The 27,232-nt window shown below is 54.5% G+C and overlaps 1 protein-coding gene and 1 pseudogene across 2 annotated transcripts; both read left to right on the forward strand.

Annotated features, from left to right (window-relative positions):
- Nucleotides 1-201: 201 nt before the first annotated feature.
- LOC112916261 (large ribosomal subunit protein uL11-like) lies at nucleotides 202-698 on the forward strand (annotated as a pseudogene).
- A 10,380-nt stretch (nucleotides 699-11,078) lies between these two features.
- On the forward strand, nucleotides 11,079-26,789 carry DUSP4 (dual specificity phosphatase 4). 2 transcript variants are annotated; one of them, XM_025993536.2, is made up of 4 exons: nucleotides 11,079-11,892; nucleotides 20,908-21,053; nucleotides 22,046-22,265; nucleotides 22,778-26,789. In XM_025993536.2, the coding sequence occupies exons 1-4, from the start codon at nucleotides 11,484-11,486 to the stop codon at nucleotides 23,161-23,163; spliced, it is 1,161 nt and encodes a 386-aa protein (XP_025849321.1). In that variant the 5' UTR covers nucleotides 11,079-11,483; the 3' UTR covers nucleotides 23,164-26,789. The 2 variants fall into 2 exon arrangements, with proteins under 2 accessions (XP_025849321.1, XP_072619676.1); XM_072763575.1 differs by lacking the exon at nucleotides 11,079-11,892 and adding an exon at nucleotides 16,300-19,891.
- The last annotated feature ends 443 nt before the right edge of the window (nucleotides 26,790-27,232 follow it).

A 27,232-nucleotide genomic window follows, 5' to 3' on the forward strand; every position in this document is an offset into this window, starting at 1 on the left:
AAATCTTTAAAATTAATAATAAAAACATGTTTTTCCCAACCCCAAAGACGGCAAAGTTACTGCTAACGGCCCCCAGTCCTGTCTCCAGCCTTTCCTTTTAAAATCGCCCCCAGCTTTTGGCTTTAGGCTCAGAGGAGGCAAAGGGGCAACTGTCTTCGGTCATCCCGAATCCAGGTTCATCCGACACCAGCTGCCTCCACCATGCCGCTGCCGAAGTTTGACCCCGAGATCAAAGTCGTGTACCTGAGGTGCACTGGTGGTGAGGTCGGTGCCACGTCTGCCCGAAGATCGGCCCGCTGGGTCTGTCTCCAAAAAAGGTTGGTGATGACATGGCCAAGGCAACCAGTGATTGGAAGGATCTGAGGATTACAGTGAAACTGACCATTCAGAACAGACAGGCCCAGATTGAAGTGGTACCTTCTGCCTCTGCCCTGATCATCAAAGCCCTCAAGGGACCACCAAGAGACTGAAACAGAAGCAGAAAAACATTAAGCACAGTGGAAATATCACTTTTGATGAGATTGTCAATATTGCCTGACAGATGCGACACTGATCTTGAGCCAGAGAACTCTCTGGAACCATTAAAGAGATCCATCCTGGGGACTGGCCAGTCTGTGGGCTGCAATGTTGATGGATGTCACCCTCATGACGTCATAGATGACATCAATAGTGGTGCAGCGGAATGCCCAGCTAGTTAACTACAAAGGAAAATATTTCAATAAAGGATCATTTGATAAATAAATAAATAAGATAAATAAAATAAAATAAAATAAAATAAAATAAAATAAAATAAAACCACCTCCAGCACCCCAGGAAAATGTCTCCTCTAGACCTGTACCCACTGACGTGGGTAAAATATTTCGCAGCGGTGCTTTGCTTGCTCCACTTTTATTCACATGTACAAAACAGAAAAAGGGAAAGCCTCTGCTGGACCCCCACCTTCTAGAAGAGAATACATTCTGACCACACTTCATTCCAAGCCTGAAAAATATCCCTTGTGAAAGGGAACCAAGGGTATGTGGTGTTTCTACCTGGGCCCAGGAGCTGTACCCTTCAGCTGGGCTCTGTGGCTCTGGGTCCCCCACAAGCGCCCTGCAGGGCCTCAGCCGTGCCAGCAGCCAGCTCCGGTCAGAAGACGCCACAAAGCTCATGCCTGTTCGGGGCAGGGTCGGCAAGAGCCCGGAGCTCTCGGGCGTGGCTCAAGCCAGAGGAGCCCCAGGAGCAGCTGACCCAGGGGGGCGAGCTGGAGGCCCAGGGTCTGGATGGGTCTCTCTGGAGAACTGAGCAGCGGGCCAGGCCGGGTCGTGTCCCCCCCCCCCCCCCCCCCCCCCCCCGCCTCCCGCAAGCATCAAAACCACATCAAAGGTGCAGGAGGTGGTGGTGGGAGAAGGGAGAAGGCAGCAGCAGTGATGGTGTGGTGCAGCAGGTGGATCCTACAGGGTGGTTGGAACAACGGGAGGGGCACAATTGAAGCTGAGTGATGGGCGGGGGGGGGGGGGGGTGCAGAAGCTCTCTTCTGAGCCATGGCGGTGATGAGCACCTTAAAGCATGTGGGTTCCCAGCGCTCGGTGCAGAGCTCTGGCTCAAGGATTATAAGAGTTCGGCTGAGGCTCAAGAACACAGCTTACGGTGTTGTTGGCACATGATGCGGGCAGTGGTTATAACGTGCATTTGCTGAGAGTTCTCCAGGATGACTTGAGTTGCTATTGAAAATAAGGAAAACTCAGGATCCCTGGGTGGCGCAGCGGTTTGGCGCCTGCCTTTGGCCCAGGGTGCGATCCTGGAGACCCGGGATCGAATCCCACATCGGGCTCCCGGTGCATGGAGCCTGCTTCTCCTTCTGCCTGTGTCTCTGCCTCTCTCTCTCTCTCTCTCTCTCTCTCTGTGACTATCATAAATAAATAAAAATTAAAAAAAAATAAGGAAAACTCAGTATAGAATGGCTAGCCTGGGGACGCCTGGCTGGCTGGCTCAGTGGTTGAGCATCCAGCTCAGGGTGTGATCCTGGGGTTCCGGATCAAGTTCTGCATCAGGCTCCCTGCAGGGAGCCTGCTTCTCCCTCTGCCTGTGTCTCTGCCTCTCTCTCTGTGTCTCTCATGCATAAATAAATAAATCTTAAAGAAAAAAAGAATCGATAGCTTGCCTCAGACTGAATATTTGTGTCTCCTCCAAATTCATATGCTGAAACCATACCCCACAGGGTGATGGTACTAGGAGGTGGGGCTTTGGGAGGTGATTAGGTCACGAGGGTGGAGCCCTCAGGAATGGGATTAGTGTCCTGGTAGGAAGAGACAAGTGAGAGCTCACTTCCTCCCTCTCTGTTCTGTACCATGTGATGATGTCATGAAAAGACAGCCACCTGCAAACCAGAAAGCGGGTCCCCCCCAGGTTCCAGATCCGCCAGCACTGTGATCTTGGACAGAATCTCCAGCTCCTGGATCTGTTGTTTAAGCCACCTGGCCTGTGGTACTTTGTCATAGCAGCCTGATCAAACTGAGACAGATAATTTGCCCAGTGGGAGAATTGGAGGCTACCTTTTAATCAAGGAAATTTCTTATATAACGTTGGTGAAAAGACAAGCACTGTGCAGAAAACAGAAAGAAAGAAATGAGTGAACATATGTGGAATTTAAGAAACAAAACAGATGAACATAGGGGAAGGGAAGGAAAAATAAAATAAGATGAAAATTGAGAGGGAGGCAAACCATAAGAGACACTGAACTCTAGGAAACAAACTAAGAGTTGCTGGAGGGGAGGGGGATGTGGGGATGGGGCAACCGGTGACAGGCATTAAGGAGGGCATGTGATGTAATGGGCACTGGGTATTGTATGCAACTGATGAATCCCTAAATCCTACCTCTGAAACTAATTTAAAAAATATAGATTTGGAACAAAAAGACATTAAAAAAGGAAGGAAGGAAGGAAGGAAGGAAGGAAGGAAGGAAGGAAGGAAGGAAGGAAGGAAAAAGAAAGCAAGAAAGCAAGAAAGCAAGAAAGAAAGAAAACAAGTGAAAGGCAGCAAGTGCTGGAGAAAGTCAGAGGAAGGAAGGGTTGGTTGCCCTTCCCACTCAAGTGGTCATAGAAGGTCTCACTGAAATAGTGAGACATGAGTGTGTGGATGCATGGGGCTGGGTGGGGACATATGGAGGAGGCTGGGAGAAGGGGGCATGGAGCCGTCAGGACACTGGGAAGCAGCACAAAGGATCCAGGGACTTTTCACAGTATGCTGGCCAATGGGCAAACATCTGGCTTAACACCTAGACCAACTCAGTAGCCCAGCCTGATGACACAGAACCAACCTGTGCTTTCCAATGCACCTGGAGTTCTGCCAGTTGCACCTCCATGGAGAGAATATTATGGGTAAATCAGAAATGCTGCCTCACAGACATCTCCTAGCTTCTTAAATTCTCTAAATGAACAGGAATAAGATTTGGGGAATGACACTCCCCAAAATCAGTCTTGGTGTTAGTAACACTCCCATTGAGAAGATGTGGAAAGTGAAGTTCAGAACCCATCCAAAGTTGTTCCCCGGCTGCCAAATGGCCAAGTTAGCATAGAAACCCACATTTGTCTGGCTCCAAAGCCTGTCTTTTTTTCCCTGTAACCAAACAAAACCCAGGTCTGGGGAGGATTCAAAGCAGTGACATCTGGATGGGCCTTCAAAAGGGATCTTTGGTAAACTAGAAGAGAAGATAGACCTCGTTACTTTTTTCTTTGGTGAGGAGGTTCAAGACTGTGACAGGATACAGGGCACTGGGAGTTTGGGGAAAGAAGAGAAATAGATTAGATTAAAAATGGAGTTGGCTGGGTGCAAATTAGCTAACCTCTAATAAATGGGATAAATAGCAGGATGTAATTAACCACTGCTTAAAGAGGACCCTGGGTATTTCCCTCAGGGAGCAAACCCCTGGGGATTGTTATGCTAATCCAACGGAAAAGGTAGAAGGACACTACAATTCTTATCTGGGAAAGAATGGAGCACATTTGAGCTATTCTCCTTTTGTCTGTGGATGCCAGATGGCCCAAATCATTTTTTTAAAAAAAAACAAAAACTGGATTACACAGAAGATGAGATTATATGGAAGAAAATGTACACTGTCAGAGGAACAGCTTTCATAGTGCGGGACGATGGAGGCAGATGTTGGGAGCGGGGTGCGGGGGCAGGTGGGGCTGTCATCCTGTAGGAACATCTCAGAACTGCCGCCCACTGGAAGCTTGAGGGAGAGAGCCGAGTCCTTTAGCTCGTCCTCACCTCTGCTTCTCCTTTTGTTCCTGCGCACGGCTGGCCGGGAATCTGAGTATCCCATCCAGCTGGGGGAGGCTGTTCAGGCCTCGGGTTCCAGAAAACTATTACCTCAACTGAAGAGAACCGAGCAATCTCAGGCTGTGTCAAAGCCTTTTGGCGGCTCCTGGGTGGCTCAGTTGTTGAGCATCTGCCTTCAAGGGCTCAGGTCCTGATCCCAGGGTCCCAGGGTCCAGTCCCCCACTGGGCTCCCCATGAGGAGCTTGCTTCTCCCTCTGCCTATGTCTCTGCCTCTCTGTGTGTGTCTCTCATGAATAAATAAATAAAATCTTCAAAAAAGGAAAAGCTTTTTGCTTTTTGCTAAAATTGTTTACTTGTCAATTAGGTGGCTATTTTTCATTCAGGAATTGTTGGTTCTTGGCCTGTCTACCTGAAAACTGGGGAATAAGGGCTTCAGGGTTTCTAAATGGCTAAGGGTCTCTAAAGCCACTGACTGGCTGAGACCTGCTTATCCTTGGAGCAAAGCTCTAGCTGAAACTCTGATATTCCTCTTTGCATTGCCCAGCACCTGGTCAAGCTGTGATATGGTTAGGGAAGGGATCAAGATGTACCCTCCCAAAATATGCCTCTTTGGCAGAAAGATGGTTTTGAGGTGAAGGCAAGTGTCAAAAAGCAGACATAAGAAGAGCTCTCTGCTCCCTGCCCATCTGCCTGAAAGCAGTATATAAATTTCCCTTGTGCAGGTGTCTCCTCCTTCCATGTAAGGAAGAGAACAACCCTTATCGCCAGAGACACAGATGGCATCAAGATGAGTCTGTACTAATAAACCTTCCTAAATAATCTTTATCTGCTGTTAGTTTCCCCCATATATTTCCTAGTTGCCTTTCCATAATTTATCAGCCCTAGAAGCCCAGCCCTCCTTTCCTTTGTTCATTCATCTATAATCTATTGCTCTTTGTTAAAACGGCATATAAGTGCTTAAGTTTAACCACTTCTTTGGCTTTCATGTCTGTGAAGACCTTGTGCATGTAAAAAACAAATAAATAAAACTAACATCAATTAAAATTAAATGGATTTTCTCCTGTTAGCCTGTCTTTGTCAGTTTAATTTGCAGGCCCCAGGTACAAACCTAAGTGGGTAGAGGAAAGATTATTTTTTCCTTCTCCTACAGTTATGATGAGAGTTAACTAACTGTTAAAGAAAGCCTCAGTGAGGCCAAAATGTGGAAGCAAAGAGGAGCGTACACATATAAAAGGTAGGACACACACTCTGAGCACTTACTGGTCAGGAAGGACTGTGTCCAGGGCTGTCTGCAGAATGAATGTGGGGATGTCAGTGGATGATGATGATCTGGGGCTGTGATGGCAAACAAGAGGCACAAAATGGGTCTTCTGTGACTTTGTGGAATTTTGTTTTTGCTTTACTGTTTCTCTAGTGAAGAAATAATGCACCAAAGTCCCCTATTTTCTGCAATAGTCTTTTTTAAAAATTTTTATTTATTTATGATAGTCACACACACAGAGAGAGGCAGAGACACAGGCAGAGGGAGAAGCAGGCTCCACGCACTGGGAGCCCGACGTGGGATTCAATCCGGGGCCTCCAGGATCGAGCCCTGGGCCAAAGGCAGGCGCTAAACTGCTGCGCCACCCAGGGATCCGTTTTCTGCAATAGTCTTAACTTGGGGCTGTTTTGTATTGTTTTCAATTAAAGAAGATTTAGGAGATATATAAACAAATGTGATGAATGCTTACTTCTTGGTAAGAATTTTTACAGAAATAATTCCGTAAGTCCCAAAATCTTTTCTGAGCATGCACTTGAAAGTTTGGTTTGGAAAATATGTTCACCAAGGCTGGATCCTTAGATATTTTGTTGTCCTAAAAAAAGTAAATAATAATTTTGTTTTTCCTAGTTTTACAGACGGTAAAATTAAGATCTAGAACAACTAAAAAAAAAAAAAAAAGATCTAGAACAATTGACTTGCTTGAGATGATGTCGCTGTCACCAGTAGAGTCGGGCCCGCACCTAGGTCATCTGGCATCTAGGTCGGCTCATCATCCACAGCATAGATTTTCTAGAGAGCTTTTGCATCATCTTGGCTCTTTTCTAGCTTCAGGCCAATCACTCATCTATTTTTAGCCGGCAAAACCACTGGGGAAGAGAGAGGTTAACAAATGAAAGGAAAAGATATAAGGCACAAGGACAGAATGAATGTCAGAGGTGGGATAAAAGTTAAAAAAGAAAAGAAACAGGACCTAAAAGAGAAGTCAAGGATAACATTCAAGTAGATGAAATGCATTTTATTCACATTGGCCTTTTTCTTCCATTTCCCTAATCCCATTGCACAGGGCAATCCCTTTCTTGTCTGAATCCCCCTGGCATTTTGTTTGTACTTCCCTAATGACATTTATTAGATCCTGCCTTGCAGTAACATACAGTGACATTCCCAACCCTGACTAAACAGACTAAATGATAAACTCTATGAAGACACAGTCTGTGGTCCCCACACCCCCACCCCAGTATTTAATGTGTTTGTTGAATAAATGAACAAAACAATATTCACAGCCTCTGCGACCACCCCACCCCCCACCAAAAAAAAATTGCTGAGCCCATTTTAATCTCCTGTTGAAAGAAGTATTTGTTCCTAAAATTTGATTTTGCAGAGCCGAAGTCTTATCAAGCTGCTTGGGACATTAGTACTAAACATACGAATAAAAATAATCAATCACCTTTGCTCTCCAGGAGCAAAAGAGAGACATATAGGAGCTAGAGACTCTTCTTTGCCTTGTGGAGTTGTCTGGCTTTGGAGGGGGGTGGGGGGAAAGGAGATGCCCTCCAAAGTTTGGGCTTGGGGTTGACAGGGAGCTCTCCTGCTCACATTCACACAGGGCTAGGAAGGGAGTAGACCTTAAAAACTGCCCCAATTCTTCATGGGCAGAGGAAGAAACAGAGACCTAGGGTCAGTGGTCTTGTCCAAAATCATAAAGCTAGATGGTGGCACAGCCTAGATCGAACAGTTTTCAAATAGTGTAGTGAATCAGGCAAGGTACTAAAACCTTTCTGCAGAGACCCAAAGGTTAGAAACCCAGCATCTGAAACCATTAGCAAGTGCTACGGTATTATGCATAGAAAATAAATGTGCCAACGTCAGGACTAAACCTGGAGCCTATGCTTTTGACATTGCTTGGTGTTCAGTTTGTATGTTGAAGAACCTTCTACTGTTTTTGAGTTCGGACTTGGTGGGCAGGGAAGACAGGCGTTCCTCAATTCCATTTGTACATGTTGCCTAAGAACATGCAGTAGACACACACTTTTCTGCTTTGGGGAGCATGAGACAGCTTAGCTTCCCAGTCCTTGGGAACATCCTCACCGTCAGAGGGGAAGCTCCTGAGTCAGCGGATCTAGGGAACCCAGTCAAGGGGTCCACGCAAAGCAGATAGCTCCTGTTCCACGGGAGAGTGATTAACAAGGTACCTTCTCTGCTCAAGAAAGAAGAATCCGCAGACCCTTTCTTTCCAATGCCACCTTGATTAATTCATTAACGGGTTTTCAGGCAAGTTTTATTCAGGCACTTTGGGACAGGGCAGTGAGTCAGAGGTTGGCATTGACACCAGAATAGAAGCCATAGTCCTCTCTGGGGATCTGACTCTGGGCTTTAAATCCCCAGATCACACAACTTCCTAATTGGAAAGAAATGTTCTTAAACGAGCAGGGGTTTTGCCAGGCCTGCCAGTGACTAATAAGGTCGGTCTAAGGACTGTCTGATGAAAGAGAAGTTGGATTTACATGTCACAGTGAATTTTTAAAGTATTTTCACCCCGAGGTTTACTGCTGAATATAAATAAAAAATCTCTCCTTGGGCAACCCACCCCAACTCCTGCAGATATGCCTCCCTTAATTAAATTAACTTTGAAATGACATTCAAACAATGTCTTCCACCCCAACGCCTTTGTTTTCTCCAAGATCTACCTTACAGACAAGCTGTTTCACAAGGTTCCCGTGTAAACGGATTGCTTCCCACTCTCAGCCTGCACACTAATTGGAATTGGAGTTTTAACGTCTCTACAGCCAGTATTGGGGGGCGGGGGGAGCTCACACCGTATTCATGACACCGCGTACCAAAAGGGCCTGCACACTGACAAATAATACCAAAAATTTTAAATGGGAAAAATTTATCTGGGGGGCTTAGAGGTGATCGGAGCCATACAAAATTTAAATTTCATCTGCTGAAATTCATTCACACAACTGAAGGCTAATTTCCGAGTTGCAGTGTTTTGTGTGTGTGTGTGTGTGTGTGTGTGTGTGTGTGTGTGTTTTAGTCTGAAAAATCGTGCATTCGCATTCGTAATGAAACCCGCTCTCGGCTCAGACACATGAAGCCCGAGGCCGGGGCTCCCCTCCCGAGGGCGGGCGCGCAGGCGCGGGCACACACACGTGGACACACACACACGCACACGCGCCCGCCCACACCACCTTCCTTGCGAATCGCCCGCGGGATTTATGGGCTTCGCCAGCACGGATTACTGTCAGGTGCAGAAAGCAAGCCTTTGTCCTTGAGCATTTTCCTCCCCCCCCCCCCCTCCCCGGATTTGACGGTTATTTACGGGCCACGTGAGCGCAGGGCGGGGGGCGGGCAGGGAAACAAAGGCTCGCGGTGCGCGGCCAGTGTGGCCCCGGGGGCCGCTCCCCGGCTCCGGCGACACGTGTGAAAGGAGCCCAGACCCGCCTCGGGCCGAGAGGCTCCTCCGAGAGAAATCTCGTGCAAGCCCTTGGGAAGGGGTCGGGGGTTCCCGGGGCCCCGAGAGCTCGCAGCCGCGGGCCCCCTGGAAAGGGCGCACACTCCTGGCGTGCCAGTGAGAGCGAGTCTTGGAGCCCTGCAGCCGGCTCCGCAGATGGGAACCGGACACAGGCCCCCTGGGCCCTCGGGGGGAAGCCCCCGCCCCCCCCCCCCCCGGGAGAGGCCACGCAGCGAGCCGCGGGCCGCTGGCCCCCACCCCCGAGGGCCGCCCCCGGGCGCGGTGTGGCCCCTTCCAGGGCTCCTGTTAGGCTGAGCGGCGTGCCTGCGGCGTACGGTTTGGTAAAAAGTCCTCAAAAATGCAGTGTTTTAAAAGACCTTTACAATTAATTAATTGCAAAAAAAAAAACCAAAAAAAAAAAAAAAAACCTGGAAACCAAACATTAAATCTCAAATAGAGACGGGACCACCGCAGGGCCTTGCTGAGCCGCTCCGTGGCGCGAGGTCAGAGGAAGATCCCCTCCTCGGCCCGGGCCGGGGGCTCCGGGGATGCGCGGCGCAGAGGGAGGGGAGCGCGGCGGCGGGCCTCGGAAGTGGCGGCCCCCTCCCGAGCCCGGCTGCGGAGCGGAGGGGGGCCCCGGGGCCCGGAGGTGAGAGCTCCAGGGAGCCGCTGCGCCGGCAACAAAAGCCGAGCGGAAGGCCGAGCTGGGGGCGGGAAGGACCCCGAGGGTTCCGCGGCCTCCGCTGCCCCCGGGGGGGCGGGGGGATCGTGCCTGCAGGCGAGGCCCGGAATGCGCGCCTCGGCCCCGCGGCGACCCGGCCTCCAGGGGCCCCGTCCTTCCCCCCGCTCCGCTCCGCGGCTCCTTCTCACTAACAAGACTTGGCAAGATGTCGGGCGAATAATTTTTGGCTTCTGTCGCGTCCCCCCGCGGCGCGCACAAACCCCCAGCCAAAGGCGGCCTCTGGGCAATTAAGTGCCTAAGTCAAACTGGGGGCGGGAAGCAGGCTGCGGGGCCTGGAAAGAGCGGGGGGGGGGGGGCGCGAGGCCTCGGGTCTCACTAAAGCCTTTGCGCGTCAACTTCTCGGGGTCTAGCTTCGCACGAGGTAGACCCTAATTGTCATTTCCGGAGAAAGCAACTCACACGTTGGGAAGATGGGGGGGAGGACTTTTCCAAAAGCCGAGAAGGTTAGGTCCCCTCCCTCCCCCCAGGATTCAGTAAACACCTTTAGGAAGCGTGGACGGGAGTGGCTCCCCCGCCTTCTCCGTAGGAACCACATTCCGGCGATTAATGCCTCCCTCTGGGTCGTAAAGCAACAAACCCAACACCTCGCGCTCGCTGGGCTTCGGGGCAGGAGGGCTTTTCCCTTTCATCTCGGGGGCCGGGGCTTGCCCACGTTCCCCGGGAAGCTATAAAGCTGATTTAATGGCTCGCGATGAAAATCGATCACGCTAATGCACCAGCTAAGGTCTCGAGGAGGCGCGCTGGTCAAAGGACCGGCCGGGCGGAGCGCGCGCGCCCAGCCCCGGGGCGAGGAGGTCCCCGGCCGGGCCCCTCCGGTCGGGGGCGGGGGGGGGGGGCTCCGACGCCGCTCAGGGCGAGGCCCGGACGCTCAAGCTCAATGAACCCTAAGCGCGCCCCGGACTCGGTTAGGGTCGTCTGGGCGCCGAACGCCGCGGCGGCGGGTGGAGTGGCTGCACGGCGACTAGTGTGCGGCGGGCCGGGCGGGGGCCGGGGCCGGAGCCGGGGCCGGGGGCCGAGGCGGGGCCGGGGGCCGGGCCGGGGCCGGGGCGGGGAGGGCCGGCGGGCCGCGCTCCATTCACAAAGTCCCCGCGCTGCCGCTCGCCTGCCCGGCGGAGGCCGCCTCCCGCTTCCTCTAGGTCTCGGTTTTATGAATGGGCCTGCCGGCGAGCGCCGAGCGCCCTGTTTACTCCGCTCTTTGTGACGTCGCGTTCCCATGACCGGGCGCCAGCGGCCCGCACTCCATTCAGCGCCGGGGAGGGGCGGGCGGGGCGGGGAGCGGCGCGGGGGGAGGGCGCGCGGCCCGGAACGGCAGGAGGCGGGGCCTCGGAGGTAGTAATGCCGCGGCCCCCTCCCGGGGGAGCGCAGAGGAGCCTTGACGCGGCTGGCAGCCCGGGACGCGACTCCGGCAGGGCCGTGCGCGCGGCTCCGGCTGTCGGTGGGGAGCGGCGGCGCCGGCGGCGGCTGCGGCGGGAGCGGCACCGCGGCCAAGATACAATAGGGGCCGGGGCAGGGCGAGCCGCGGTCCTCTCCCGTAGCACACTCCCCGCCGCCGCCGCCTCCCCGTCCTGCTGCCCGAGGCCGCTCGGACTGCTATGTAACCCGGAGGCCGCGGGCGAAGGGCACCGGGGAGAAGCGGCCCGCCCGTGGGAGGCCGAGGGGGCCAAGTTTGCGGCCACTTCTGCGCGCGCCTCCCTGAGCCCCGGCTCGCCCCTTCCTGCAGCCCGGCCGGCCCAGGTGCCCTTCGCCTCGTCGCGCGCCCGGCGACCATGGTGACGGTGGAGGAGCTGCGGGAGATGGACTGCAGCGTGCTCAAAAGGCTGATGAACCGGGAGGAGAGCGGTGGCGGCGCCCTGGGGCTGCTGAGCGGCGGCAAGTGCCTGCTGCTGGACTGCAGACCGTTCCTGGCGCACAGCGCGGGCTACATCCGAGGCTCGGTCAACGTGCGCTGCAACACCATCGTGCGGCGGCGGGCCAAGGGCTCTGTGAGCCTGGAGCAGATCCTGCCCGCCGAGGAGGAGGTGCGCGCCCGCCTGCGCTCCGGCCTCTACTCGGCGGTCATCGTCTACGACGAGCGCAGCCCGCGCGCCGAGAGCCTCCGCGAGGACAGCACCGTGTCGCTGGTGGTGCAGGCGCTGCGCCGCAACGCCGAGCGCACCGACATCTGCCTCCTCAAAGGTAAACTCGGGCGGCGGCGCGAGCGGGCGGCTGGGTGCAGCGGGGCTTGGCGGCCCGGGGAAGAAGTGCCGGGGGGGGGGTGGCTCGAGGCCGGGAGCATCCCCGCGCACTCCTTTGTGCGCGCCGGGGCGCGCGGGTTTGCCAGCTTCTTGTGCGTCTGTGTGCGAGTGCGAGCGCCTGAGGTCCTCCGAGACGGAGAGGGTGCGTCTCCCCCGCCACCTGCCAGCCCGTACTCTTGGGGCGCTCTGCGTTTGTGGACACCCCCCAGCCGGCAGGCCTCCGGCCAGGCGACCCCACGGCGATGCCCAGCTGTGGCCCAGCGGGTGGGGACGGGCCCGGCCTGCTGGCTCGGGGCGCCCGGGCCCTGCTCCGAGTCCCGAGACCCCGCGGGGGTGAAGAAGGGTGAGCGCCGAGCGGGCCCCGGCCCCGTAAGCGCGGAAAGGCAGCCCGGCTGGCGGACATCGTGCCGAGCTCTGCGTCTCGTCCCCCGCTGCCCGGCTCCGAGCTCCGCCTGGAGGGGGCCGGCTTCGCCCGGTCGGGCTAGACCCCAGCTCCGGGGGCGGGGCGGGGCGGGGGGCCGAGCAGGCGGGGGACGCGAGACGGGACGGTGCCCCTGGAGTTCAGGCCGCGACCTTTTGTTCAGACGGGGCTCGGCTCTCGGCTCTCGGCTCTCGGCTCTCGGCTCTCGGCTGGCGGCGCGTGCTCGCTTTAAGGGGATCCTGGCGAAACTTCGGGGGACGCGAGTTCTTGTGGGATCTGGAGGCCGGGGACCCCCGGGGGCGGCGCGCCGAGTACCTGGAGGGCCCGTGCGCCGCCCGCACCTGCCTGGCCTGCTGCGGCCGCGGCCCGGGGGGGCGCGGGGGGCGGGGCGGCCCGGGGGGGCGCGGGGCGGCCCGGGGCGCTGCGCCCCTGCCTCCCGCCGCCGCATTCCGCGCATTCCTGCGCCCGCGTCCGGTCCGGCCTCCGTGCCCGGGAGGCGTGTCAGACCCCCGCCTTCAAAGAGCCGCTCCTGGCCCCGCGGGCGCCCTTCGCCTCCTCCGCCGTCCCCTTTGCCCCCCGGACCTGCGCCCCCGAGAGGAAGGGAGGTGGTGGCGGCAGCAGGGGCGGAAACCTCCCCGCGCCGCTCTGCCCAGGAGCTCCCCCCGCTCGGGGCCGGCGGGCCCGGCGCGCCCCTGCCGCACAGCGGGGGGCTTTGTTCTCGGCAGTTGTTTCCTGGCCATTTGACCTGTCAGCTGCCGGGGAGGTGCTGCCGTTGACCTTCGGTTGAACCACTAAGGCGATTTTGCTGATTTTCCTTTTTCTGCGAGGGCTGCCTTTTGCGCCCCCGATCGAGCCTAATCCTCTCTCCTCCCCAGAGCGCTGTTCGAGAAAGCGCCGGGCAGGGGGCGCCCGGCCCTGGCCCTCGTGGCCTGCCCGGCCGGCTTGGGGCGCGGGTGCGGGTGCGGGTGCGGGGTGTGGAGCACGCCCGCCCTCCCCCGCCTGGGGCTACGGTCGCGGCCACGGTGCGTCCCCTCGAGCGGCAGGTCCCCGCGCGCCCCGGGGCCCCAAGCCTGCGCCCTCGCCGCGGGCCCCTGAGGCCGGGGCCCTGCCCGGGGCGGCGCAGACCCACGTGGAGTCTGGGTGCGTTTTGTTTTGTTTCTCTTCCTGGAAGGAACCCGGAGGGGATGGCCCTGGGCTTCCGGGCCCGAGGGCACTTAAGCCCCGAGGGAGGGAGGGAGGCACAGTTCTAGGGTTTCCTTCCTCCGGCTCGGGGCACCTCCCTGGCCCCCCGGGGAGGGTGCGCGGCCGATGGACTCCGGGAGCCGGCGAGGCCGATGCTCTGGGTCAAGCCAGGGGCCTCCCGGGGAAATGACAGCCCCCGAGGAGGACTGGAGCCTCCGAGTAACATGACAGCCCCCTGGCTGTTGGCCGGGCCTCTGGCCAAAGGAAAAGGAGTGTTCGAGGGGCTCTTTCCTCCCTCCCGAGGCCTGCTCCGCTTCCCGGTGTCTGACCTGGTGCGGCCCGGGGCAGCGGGAGGCTTCCCCCGTCCACATCCGTTAGGGCCTAGGCCTGGGCCGCAGGTGGAACTAACGCCTCCTCGGGAACAGGCCCCGGGAGTAGCCAGGAAAGGTTTGGCTAGGTCTTCTAAGCCGAAGGAAGCCTGCCTTTGGAAGCAGCCCCCCCATAATGAAGAAGGGGTGATGGTGCTGCTGGTGGTGGTAAGGGGCTAGTCCTGCAGGGATGGTAGGATGGTGGCCAGGGGTAACACGTTCATATTCTACTTAACCTAGCTTATTTTCATACATGTGCTAAGGAAGAGGAAGTCCTAACACTGTTCCCTTTCCTCCTCTTGACCCTCTGGTGAAAAGCATCCCTAGGGAGGCCGGGAAGAACGGGGAAGTGTTTGCTCCCACACGGCTGGGAGAGGACATCATGCCTCCTAAGTTCTGGTGGAGAAGATGTGGGTCCATGGGAGGGCCCTCTGGGGGGCAGGGAACTAAAGGGAACCTGGGAAGAAAAGCCCCTTTGGTTATCTTTAGTAAATGCCCGGATTGGCAGGCGATCTGCTTCCCATGGGAGTTGCTCATTTTAATTTCCATGTGAGGGGACTCTGTGTGTGTCTCATTCCACGTGCGGTCGTGATTGTGGAGTAGAAGTTGCCAGACACTAAGCCGGTGGAGGACCCTATGGTTGGTCTCCGCCAACCTGCAGGGACAGAAGAGCAGCAGAATATTTTCCAGAGTTGTATTATCCTCCCCAGCCAAAAGCTATCCAGTTCTACGAACTAATTGTGTTTAAAAATCTCAGTTTTCTGTTTCTGCCACTTGGAAGGGCAGTAGTTACTCGTGGCGGGGAGTTGACTAATGCCACACGCAAGAATTCACGGTTAGAGTAAATGTTACTTCTGTCAATAAAATGCTGCCTAGCTTTTACATTTCCTAGTGTTATCTAAGTTTTGCTAAGAGCAATAACCTAAATCATAACATTTTCTGATCTTTTTGCTAGTAAATGATTCCTATGGGCATAAACCTTTTTCTTTTTCTTTTTCTTTTTCTTTTTAACTTTCCCCTCTAAGCTTACTTTATTTAAAATCTTGTAAGGCATTTTTAGGGAAAGTTTAGAAATCTCAGCTTCTCAGATTTAATTACAATACACATCTCCCTTGAAGTCCCTTTCTGTTTCCTTCGTAAATCCTCCAACTGGGGTTTTCAACCCTGGTCATTAGACAAAAAAGATCATTTTTCTCACCCTAATGGAAGTCATTCTTTGCGTCTTTTATTTCTCAAATAAGTCAGTCTTATGCAGATTTTAGGTATAAAAACACTACTTTACTTTTCTCCTGTGTAAAATTCATCCGGCTCGACTTTTGTCCGTTTTCATGAGAGTTCTGATTTAAAAGTTGTCCTGGTGCTGTTTTGAGAAAGGGCGATCAGTTCAGATATTCTAGCTTCTTCCTCCTGGAACTCACATATGCTATAGTCCTAAGGCCAGACCAATACAGATGGTGACATTACACTTTTTGTAGAAAACAGCCTGCAAGGCCGGTGATGGAGAGGGGAATGCCCAGCCAGCAGCCCTGGTAACTCTGGTGACCGTCTTGTCTCTGTTCCCAGTTGCCCAGCCCATCCTAGCCCCCCGCCCCCATGAGGTCAGTGGCATCAAACAGCAAACCCCAGGGTGATATGAGGCTGCACACCTCCTCCACCCAAAGAGAAACGGATTAGCTTTTCTTCTTACAGGCCACAATGCCCACTGCAGCCAGAGGTTGAGAGCCTCAGAATTACACAGAGTGGTAGGCCTTAAAGATAATCTCCTTCGATTACAATCTATTAAAGAATGACGATGAGTGAAGCAAACTCATTACTTTTTGCATCATTTGATACTGGATGCTTCCAACGTACACAAGTAACTAAAGATGGGGTGTATGTACAAATTGAAAGTGAAAATCTCATCATTATTAAGCCTATCACAGCTCCCTTGGGCATGTTCTTGAGGCTCATAGGAGAAACGGGCTTTTTTTTTTTTTAAGATTTTATTTGAGAGAGGGAGACAGACTCCTCCTAACCCCCCCACCACGTGGGGTTCCATCTCAGGACCCTAGGATCATGACCTGAGCCAAGGCAGATGCGCTTAATAGGCTGAGCCACCCCGGCGCTCTGAGGGTGGCCTTTCTAGGGAGCCAAGAAATTCCTTTAAAACATCAGAACATCTGAAACCAGATAGCCAGTTTCCTTACCAGGAGGCAGTTGCCGCCTAACAAAGGAAGTTTGACAGGAAGAGAAGTTCACTCCCAACGGAAGCCAGCGGAAGCCCACTTGCTGAATGGAGCAGATAGCCCAGAAGTTCTGGGAGGGACCGCAAACCAGACCCAGCTCCAGAGCAACCATTAGGTGTCAGCCAGCTGGCGCAGGACGCACAGGTAGGTCTGTGCGTGGGGCCTGGAGGGAGAAGCTCACTTAGGTAAATTTTCAATACTGCTCAGAATCTACAAGGGTGCTTACTGAATTAACACCCACATCAGGGGAAGTTCTCAAAGGTAAATGACCCCAGACTTCCTTGCTTGGTGGCGTTTGCCTTGTATTGATAAGATGTCAAGAGTAAGCCCCTGGCTGCTGAACGGGTGACATTTCTCAATACTGAAAGGGCAATTGGAAGAGCGACAGCCTTACTAAGATCCATGACCACTGTCATTACCAAATGACTGGCTTCCCCCATCACAGACCCCACTAAGAATCCTACTGTGATGATATGATCCCCACTACACCAGCCTGCCTTTTCTAGAACACCTTCACGCATACTGTCCCAGCCCTGCTTGGATGTGTGGCCAGTGCAGTAAGCTGTGACAGTTGTCTCACTGTCTAAATGTGAGAAAAAGAGTGTGGAGTTCAGCTATGCAGGTAGTTATTCCTCAAGAAAGTTCATGGGGGGGGGGGAGTTGAGGGGTGGGATTATATTCCTTTTTTCTTCTTTCTAGACTCTCTCAAGTTTCAAAATTAAGAAATGTGAGCTTTAAGACTAGAAAGCTTATGAGTAATAAGGACATGGGAAGAACGGGTCAAAATTAGTCAGAATATCTGTCATGGAATTGCATTCTGTTGGACATAGAACAGGTGGAAAGTCATCGGTGTATGTGTCATGAAATTGTATTCAGAAGCTCGAAAAGCAGATCTTAGAGACACCTGCTGTCAGTTTGTAGTTTACAAATAAGTTTGTGACATTTAGGATCACAGAGTATTGGAACTTGAAGAGGATACAGTCTAAAATCCTGACATCGTGACCCTGAAGGGATACATACAGTCACACTGAAACCAGAGTTCCATGAAATTATATACCCTCTTTAAACGGGATGCATTCTAGAGGTTTCTATTGTGTTATATCCCATTAAATAAAATGGGCTGGTCACGATGTCTGTGTAACAACCTGTAGTTTGAAAAGCACTGGAAAGAAGCAGAGTTTGCTGAACTATCAGGAGTGTCCTGTTCAGATACTTTCTGGTTTTGCCTGAAAATTCTGTGTCTTCAATGGAGTGAAACTGGCAGGCTGTGCCTCCCCCAAGAGAACCACCAAGAAGGCAGAGATGGTCACACTGGAGGGTGGGCTTCTTTTTGTTTGTTTGTTTTTTAAGATTCTATTTATTTATCCATGAGAGACACACACAGAGAGGCAGAGGCAGAGGGAGAAGCAGGCTCCCTGTGGGGAGCTGGATGCAGGCCTCAATCCCAGGACCCTGGGATCATGCCTTGAGTGGAAGGCAGATGCTCAACCACTCAGCCACCCAGGTTCCCCGCAGGGTGGGCTCCTGGTGCCAAACTAGGTGGCTTCAAGGCCAGTGGGCTGAACGCTTGGCCCTGCCCTTCCCTGGGGTGGCCCTATACTTCAGTTGCCTCTTCTTAAAATCCGGTCCAGTCTCCTCAAGGGCTGCTGGTTGGACGCTTGTTTGGGAAGAGCTGGGCACATAGTGAGCATTTCCTCTTAACAGCGGCTCTCATGTTTACTAACGTGGTCTTGTGGGGTGTGGGCATGAGTGGTTTCCTACCTTGCAGTCTTCTGCCCCTACCCACCCCCCCAACACACACACACACACACACACACACACACACACACACACACATGCCCTTGGCCCATCGTTGCCTGTTTTACTCATCCTCATGTCCCGGGCCTGCAGGTCATTCACCTGCAAGTCATTCACCTGCAAGAAGGAGCACCTTTGGCACTGGTCCTGCTAACAGGGCTAGCAACGGCTCAGGAGGGAAAACCCGTTCATCACTGCCCCTGGCCTGGGAGCGGGGATGCTCCTGTCCCGGGAGCAGATCTGCTTCCTCACTTGGTTCCTTTCTGCTTGTTCTTTAGAGATCTGCCGGAGGGGCCGGGCTTCAGCAGTACTGTCTCTGTTCCGTGCAATGCTGTTTTCTCCCACTCTGTCCTCTTCCCAGAGGCCTGGGGGGGCGGGGGCGGGTAGGCAGATGACAAGTGGCCCCCCCTCAAGCCTGGCCTGGCCCTGCCCAGTCGGCTGCCTGTGGGCTGACTTAGGATCCACCCAGAGCCAGCGGATGTCCCCGGTGGGGACCGGTCCTGGAGCTCAGACCGTGCAATGCCTGCCCTTCTACCGTCTGACTTCCAGATCTCTGGACTCTGCGTGGACAAAAATCCATAAAGCCCAGGAGGAGAAGGCTGTCCCAAGTCTGGGAAGATGCCAGTAATGCTGGGTCCCCTTGTAGGTGCCAAAAAAGGAAACCGCTTCATTATGTGTCTCCCCGAGGCCAGGTGCAGAGCACTGGCTGTTCCAGTCAGTCCTCCCCGGGCCTGAGGGTTCATCACATTTGCAGGGGAGCCAGAGGCTCAGAGAGGTTCCCAGGCAGCCCCAGGCTGCACAGCTGATGATTTGCTGGGTTGGGATTCAACCCAGACCTGGGAGTCTGACGTGGGTCAGGCTGGTGTCCTGTCCTGGACCTTCTCAGCAGTGGGAAGAAGGCTGTCACCCCCTCTGAGGCCCCTCCCGCTTGCACTGCGGTCGGGAGGGGGCCGTGTTCCTCCTCTCTGGCCTTGCAGCCTGGCCCTGGCCCCCCGGTGCCCCCACCACTGGCTTGCCAGTGGGCACTGCTATTCTGCCTGTCTAGGTGATGAGCTTTTGGAGGGCACTGTCCATGCCTTACATTTATTTGGAAAAAAAATGTATTTGAGTAGCTCAAACTGTGTAAGTATAAACAGATTAGTTTTACTTAAAAATCTTCAAATCCTGTAGAACTATGTAGACTTTGCATGTAGGTGTTCACCACCGGTTTCTCGATTGATCCATTTCCCCTTCCACCTTTCCCAGGGGGAACATTTAACAGAGTTTCCCAGAGTCCTGTCTGGGGGACTGCAGCTGAAGACCTTGCTGGGGGCGCCTGGGGGGCTTGGCCGCTTAAGCGTCTGCCTTGATCCCAGGGTCCCAGATCCTCGGGCTCCCTGCTCAGTGGGGAGTCTGCTTCTCCCTCTGTGCCCCGCCCCCCCACCAAATAAATAAAATCTTAAAAAAAAAAAAAGAAGACCTCTGCTGACTCTTCCCCCATCCTCCATTCAGTGCATTTGGGGCAGTATGTTCTTAGTCTTCCCAGGAAAAAGGGGTGCAAAGGAGGGGTGCCCCTGTGCTGAGATGACCACTAAGGCCAACAACACTCCTGAAACTGCCGGTGCCGGTCCCCTCCGGCGGGCACCCCCCCCCCCCAGGGGACTCTGGTTATTGGGCCTCAGCAGGAGGAGTGAGGCCGGTGACCCGGGAGACAGCCAGCTACGCCCCTGGGGGGAACGGAGGGAATGCACAAGAGGGGAGCTCGGAGAAGAGTATGCCCCGCTCCCTTCCTCTGCAAAGCAGGAGCTGTGGGGGTGGGGCCTCACGGACCTGCTGTCACTGAGTGCGTGCCCGGGGTGGCCCCCAGCAGGCGGCCTTCCCCACCTGGGCTCCACCCGATGGGCCTCTCCCCCACCCGCCGCCCGCCGAAACCGCCGGGGAAAATCCCAGCAGCTCCAGCCGCTGCCGGTAGGTCGTGCTGAGCTCTCGCAGAGCCGCCCGGAACTCCGGGGGCACCAGGGGCACCCAGGGTGGCGGGGCTCCCGTCTGCCCGCCCCCAGCCCACACCAGGCACGCACCCGACTCCAGGGACCAGTTGACCGATTATCTTTTCCTCCTTAAAAGACCTCCCTTCCCCGAAGACGATCCCACAGATAACCGGTCACTGCGGAGCTCAGCAGCTGGGGGCCTGGGAAACCCTGCCCTGCCCGACCCCGTGTGCAGCAAGAGGGACCTCTGCGTGCGCCCCGTTTCCTCTGATTTGGGGCCCTTGTTGATGGAGCCGCGGAGGCCGGGCGGTTGGCGCCTGTTCTGTTGCCGAGATGAGGAGGGCTGGTGCCGGGCTAGTTGCTTTTTCTCCCTTCTCGCCCACATTGGGGCTCCTCTGCAGAGGAAGGGCGGGGGTTGGGATGACGGACATCCCTGCAGGCCCCGGGCGGCACCAGGCCGCGTCCATGCGGACCCACGGTGGCCATCCTGCCTTCCACGCTTTACCAGCACCCTAAGGAGCTGCTGTGCAGGGTCCCATCACCGCCCTAAGGAGCTGCTGTGCAGGGTCCCATCACCGCCCTAAGGAGCTGCTGTGCAGGGTCCCATCACCGCCCTAAGGAGCTGCTGTGCAGGGTCCCATCACCGCCCTAAGGAGCTGCTGTGCAGGGTCCCATCACCACCCTAAGGAGCTGCTGTGCAAGGCCCCGTCTGCAGGTGCCCTGCTCGCCCTCCGTTCTGTATCTGCAGCCCACACCTAAGGCTCCTTCCCAGAACTTTCCCTTCCAGCACTCAGGACGGAGTCTGGGCCCGATGAGGCTCTGTGAAGGCTCCGTTGCCGTTATCGCTGGTGCCACAGCGCCACCCAGTGGCCAGTGTGGGTCCAGCCTGCCCCGGCTTCCCAGCCCTGCTCCTCAGCCCAGGGGTAGGACTCAGGCACTTTCTGGATTTCTGCTGGCTTCGTGACCCTACTACCTGGACATGCTTCTCTTTTACAGGTGGTTATGAGAGGTTTTCCTCCGAGTACCCAGAATTCTGTTCCAAAACCAAGGCCCTGGCAGCCATCCCCCCTGCTGTGCCCGCCAGCACAGCGGAATCCTTGGATGTGGGCTGCAGCTCCTGTGGAACCCCCCTGCATGACCAGGTAGACTGGGGGCCCGGCGCAATGTGGGGGCAGGGAGGCCTATTTTCAGGTTTCTGCTTTTCAGAGGCTTGAGATGCAGTGCCTCAGGTTGGGGAGAACGCAGGGAGCCCTGCTTGTATTGGGGTGGGGTGTTAGGGCGGGTGCATCTGTTCCTCGGGATTCCTGCCTTTCCCTCTTCTTAGCCTCATTTGGAAAAATAATACAAAGACATAACTTTGTGACTTAGCCTCTGGAGTTCCACGCAGATGGGCGAGGAGTGCTGAAAACAGAAGTGTGTGACCTAATGCTTAGAAAGGAGAGGGCACCTCTTTGAAGGCTCACCCCAGGGCCCTGAGGCCACCCCGTCCCCTAAGAAAACCAGCTTAAGCTGCTGCATTTCTTATGAGCCAACTCCTCCTAGCCCTTTCGTTTAGATGGAGAGGGAGTGAATTTATGGGGCCCAGGAACTCTGCTCCCAGATCCCAGATCATTTGGGTTGATCTGGCTCCGAAAATGTCTCGGATTTTGGCCTGTGTTACTTAACACTGCCAAGATCTGTCCTCTTGTCTGTGAGGCCGACAGGACCTGTTTTGAAGGTGCCAAGTGAAGATGTATCCTACATATAAGTCCCTAAACCAACACACCAGGTAGCCTGGCAATTAGGTGTAGATTCATGTTGCCAAGGGTGTGGCAAGGCCAGCGTTGCGGTTGGCACCTCATTGATTAAGGGACAGGTGGGGCCCACGCCACCTTACCTGTCCTGACGACTCTGCTCCCAGCAGAGCACAGTGTAAAGGTGAGAGGAGCCCACTGGGCCTGTCCTCCCGCCATGAGCCCCAGCAGGCTAAGGGGAACCTGGGAGGCCTGTGTCCGCAGGCCTTCTGCACCCCACCCCAGCCCTCGCCCGCCTGGGACCGGCTCCCTCTCCCTGTCCAAGCACCCCCACCTCTTCCCCCTGTTGCCTTCCACTCACAGTGTCTGGGGGGCCTGTGCTTTTTCCCTTTCTGGTGCAGGGGGGTCCGGTGGAGATCCTTCCCTTCCTCTACCTTGGCAGTGCCTACCACGCTGCCCGGAGGGACATGCTGGATGCCCTGGGGATCACGGCCCTGTTGAACGTCTCCTCTGACTGCCCAAACCACTTTGAAGGACACTATCAGTACAAGTGTATCCCGGTCGAAGACAACCACAAGGCAGACATCAGCTCCTGGTTCATGGAAGCCATCGAGTACATCGGTAGGTTGGCTCCTGCAGGGCCGGGGAGGCCGGGTGCGGGCAGGTGAGCCGGAACCCGAGGGCTGGCCTGCCCAAGGAGGGACTTGGTGGGGGGGCTGTCTCCAGGGCCTTTCTCCCTCTGCCTCTACGGAGGGCTGGCTGGCTGGATGTTGGTGGGTAGGGGATACCAGATGGACTCTCACTCCCGCCACCACTGTTTCCCTTGCACGTCGCCAGATGTGTAGATGTTTAAGGCTTTGGGGCAGGGGAGGAGGACAGGTAAAGGGAGAATTGGGTCCTTGGTTTTGTTTGTGCCAGTAGAAATCCTTGAAGGTATGTTGGGGTCTAACAGGCCGGAACCCGGTTTTTCCCAAGCTTGGTGCCTTTGTTTGGTGCCATCTCAGGAATAGGCCAGAGGGGGTCTAGCTCCCTTCAGTGGGCTGGGCATGTTGGTCCTTGGAGGGGTGTGCCCCTCCCTGCCTGGCCCTGTCCCCATCTCGCCCTGCCCGCCCTGACCCGCGCCTCTGCCCCAGATGCCGTGAAGGACCGCCGCGGCCGCGTGCTGGTGCACTGCCAGGCGGGCATCTCGCGCTCGGCCACCATCTGCCTGGCCTACCTGATGATGAAGAAGCGGGTGCGGCTGGAGGAGGCCTTCGAGTTCGTCAAGCAGCGGCGGAGCATCATCTCGCCCAACTTCAGCTTCATGGGGCAGCTGCTGCAGTTCGAGTCCCAGGTCCTGGCCACGTCCTGCGCCGCCGAGGCCGCCAGCCCCTCGGGGCCCCTGCGCGAGCGCGGCCAGGCCACCCCCACGCCCACGTCGCAGTTCGTGTTCAGCTTCCCGGTGTCGGTGGGCGTGCACGCGGCCCCCAGCAGCCTGCCCTACCTGCACAGCCCCATCACCACCTCCCCCAGCTGCTAGGGCCCGAGCCCGGGGCTGGCGAGCTCGGCAATAAGGACCTCGGCCGCATCACAAGCCGATAGACAAACCCCCCGACCTAGAGCAATAACGGCTGCCGCGGGCAGGGAACACCTGGGTTTGGTTCGTGTGTCCGTGTTACTTTTCAGATAGGAATTTCTTACCTCATTTTTTTAAGCAGTAAGGCTTGAAGTTATGAAACCCACAGATCCTGGCAAAGGTGCCCACCCAGTTTTACTAAGGGGGGGAGGGTGGGGGTGGGTGGGAAAGGTACAAAAAGAAAAGTTTGCCAGAAGTGCCTGGTTCTGTGTGCTTCGTCCTTTTTTGTTCTTGTAACAGGTTTTGTTTCTTTTTGTTTTTCTTTGTTTTTTTTTCCGGGGGAGTGGGGGTTCGTGTTTTTTTTTTGTTGTTGTTGTTTTTAAAGAAATCTTACAGGACATGGTTTTCCTTTCGAAATCACCAACAGGTGGATAATTATGCTTAATAATAAATAAAAGTATTTATTAAGAATTTGCTCAGAGTATGTAAGTGCAAGGAGTCTAGTGACGGTGAATTTAGGGTGTATTTATGTCCGTGTCTGCGGCGGAGCCCCGTCGCATGCAGCTGTCAGAGCAGTGGGAGCTAGAGGGTACGTCCTAGGTATGGATAGGGTGGCCTGGCGGTCAGCTCACACTGGTAGCCATGGGGAAGCAGGCAGGGTGGGGTGGCAGGAGGAAGAAAGAGAAAGGTGGCTTTCGGATTCTCTTGAGGCTGGTTGCTGGCCACAGGCATCAGGAAAGCAGGGTGAGGGGCCAATGATACCACCTTTTCTTGTGCCCCGTAATTCCATTTGGCGGTGGGAGCATTTTCTCCCAGCCTTGCCTGAAGACCTGCATGTCTTCTGCGATAAATGCCATATCGTATAAGGTGCTCCTGAATAATTGGGTGCAGCTGAGATTTTCCTACAGCGAACCATCGAGCCAAGGCCACTGGGGAAACCAGCTAACTAGACACAGACCAGATGTGAATCCTCTGTGATTGGAAGTTCCATCTTCTCTCCTCTGCAGAAATCGGTGTCTTTAATTTTAGAAGGTTTGCTTAGAAGGAAGTCCACCGACAAGTTCTTGCCTTTTTAAAATTCCTGGCTTAGGTGAATATTTTTAAAGGCTCTTGTTTGAACAAAAAGAGGGGAGTGAACACCATGTTTCAGCTCTAGAACGGAAGACGGCGTGAGTACGGAGCTGGCTGGAGTGCGGAGCTGGCTGCTGCGCTTCTATAACGGGCGCCGTGGGCACTCGGGTGCCGTTTCGGAATTCTTTCTTGGGATAATGCCATTTTAAGGAGCCTTTCCAAATGGAGACAAGGCTTTCGGAGGGAGAAGGATGTTTTCTGTGGGTTGGGCTTGGGGGGAGGGAGGAGGGAAGCTACATGTTACTTCGTCTGTAGTAGTGTGGAACGGTGTTGTTCCAGAGTGCCAGCGTAGAGGTATTTGCAAACTTGTCTAGAAATGAGAGCATGTTTGTTTTTTTTGTTTGTTTGTTTTGGGGTTTGTTTGTGTGTTTTTTTAGCCCCTTGTGAGTCTAAATCTAAATGAACATTCTTGCTCATCCATAAATAACTTCAAGCCTCAACATCAGAATAGTGTTGGGATGCTCTCTCTCATCCTGGCATCTCCGACAGGACCAGGTTCATTTCATTTCCTTCCATAACCATGAACCTGTGTTGGCATCACTCATCCTGCCTTTGTCCAGCCCTGTCTTTGGGTGAGGCCACAGTTCCCACTTCCTGTTTGGAGGGCCAAAGGCGCCCTCCATCCCTGGGAGCTGCTTGGCTGAGTAGGTAGGGGTGAGGTGAGAGGGGTTGGGGTTCCTGGACAGTGGACCTATTTAGAGATGGCACAGTTGGCCGTTCCCACTTTTTCCTCGATTCCTGGAAGTTGCTCTATGTTCTGTGATGAGTGAGGTCCTTTGAGTCCTGCAGCTGAGAGAGCTGTGGGTTCCAACCCCCGATCCACCTGGGGCGGGCGGGCGAGGCTGTTGCAGGCAGAGGGAAGTAATCCGGAACAGACTCACTTTCTATAGGACAAGTGTACATTTGCCAAAACCTGTGTATCATGCTTTCCCAGACTGGATTCCAGCCACATGGACAGTCGGAGCTCAGGACCAGCCCCAGACACGTCTTTCTCCCTCTTTCCAATTCAAATCTGTCACCATATCAGACTGCTGGTTTTAAAGCCATTTCTTTGTAGTTGATAACAGCGTTGAGTCCCAGAACTCTCAGATAAGAGGAAATTGGCTTGATTGGAATGGGGGATTTTTTTTTTTTGTCATAATTCTGCCATCAGAAGCCTCTTTGATGACTCAAAATAACTCTACAACGAAGACCCCACCACAGGGTCTGCTCAAATGGCCAGGTGGATTTCAATCGGCATCTCTCCCATGAAGTGATTTCTGGTAATGCAAGATTTCTGTAACGACCAGAAAGTATTGCCACTTTGACGGATCCTATCAACTGTGCTGTCGGCTACCTTGGATCTTTTCTAGAGACCAAGGGATGCGGTCTGCTCCCTTCTGGAATCTTGTGTGACCCAAGGATGTTTGTGGAGCACGAAGGGTAATGACTTGACTTCCCCATGGAGAAGTCCTAGGCTGAGGCTGCTGTGAGCAGGTAGCTGGGAGCTCATGGCTTTAGTCATCCCTCCCGAGGCCAGTTTGCTCAGGTGCTCCTCCTGGCTGGATTCCAGAGTTTTCAACAAGGTTGCAAAGCCAGGAGAGAAAATTTGAAAAATCTGTGGACAGAGGGAGGTAGGATGATGGTTGATTCGGATGGGAGTTGGCCACCAAGCCCATAGTATCAAAATGGTGGTTCACCTTGGCTGGCTGTCGGCATGGGCTGGGGAGTTCTGAAAACCTTATTACCAGGCTATCCCAGGGCAATGAAACCAGGATTTCTGGAGCTGGGACCCAGGTGTCCGTGTGCTTCAAAACTTCCTAAAGGCTTCCTTTCCATGTGTGGCCAAGGTAGGGAAGACCTCCTTGCTTTCTGGAGGGCTAGGTGCTGTTGGAGGCAGATCTTAATAACCCAGAACTAGCTGGTCTCACAGAAACCACAGCCAAGGGTTTGTCACTGGCTCAGCAGGTCTCGCCGCCAGTCCCAGCCCGGCTGAGGGACAAGATGATTTCTCTGAGGAGCGCAAGGAACATGCGATCTCTCAAACAGGGCACCTACCATGCTCCTCCAAGGCAACTGATCTATGGAGAATTGTGAGGGAACCGAATACAGTGTCTGGAGGTTGGGATTTTTCCTTCAGTGTTCCTTGTCTAGCAAGAAAGATGGGGGAGTTTCACCTCTTGAAGATACCCCTGCCCCCCCCCCCCCCCAGGAGCACCCTGCCCATCCTTAGAGCTAATGAGTCATATGAGGAAGAGGCTTCTTCAAGACAGAGCAATGCAATACTTGTAACTTTTGTAAATAGCCCCATCTTTCAGAGTGCTGTCATTTCTACATTTGATATGCTTGTATTTCTGTAGAATGTATATAGTTTAGGGGATTTTGTTTGTTTTATTTTGTTTTTTAGAACAGTCGACATGTCTTTTTATTTATTGCTTGAAAAAAGATCATTTGAAGAAAAATAAATACGTTTTCAACCATGTCTGGCCTGGTTTATCCTTTCCTTAAAAACTGCACTGCTGTGATAACTTGGAAGGGAACCAAAGAAGGTCTGGGGCGTTTGATAATCCTATGTACCTAGTGACATCCACGGTAAGAGTAGACTGGCTGGTAAAATCAGCGAGCCCAGTTTTGCTCCCTGAACACCACCCAGGGACAGTGACTGGAGCAGGCTGACCTGCATCTCTAAGAACCTGGTTTCTCCAGGCAGAGCCTCTGATGGGAAGAAATAATTGAAGCATAAGAGACAGAGAGTTCCTTCATCTGAGAATCTGCTTCTGGCCAGGCACACGATGGCTCCTTGGCTTTGGAGAAGTCTATCAAAGGGCCTAAGCACAAGGTGACATGTAAGGCGTTACCCCGTTTGGACACCCCTCCTCACCTGGCTCACACAGAATCCTAGGAAATTTTCCTGACTTCATAG

The sequence above is a fragment of the Vulpes vulpes genome, chromosome 7 (assembly GCF_048418805.1).
Source record: "Vulpes vulpes isolate BD-2025 chromosome 7, VulVul3, whole genome shotgun sequence".
In the NCBI taxonomy this organism is placed as follows: domain Eukaryota; kingdom Metazoa; phylum Chordata; class Mammalia; order Carnivora; family Canidae; genus Vulpes; species Vulpes vulpes.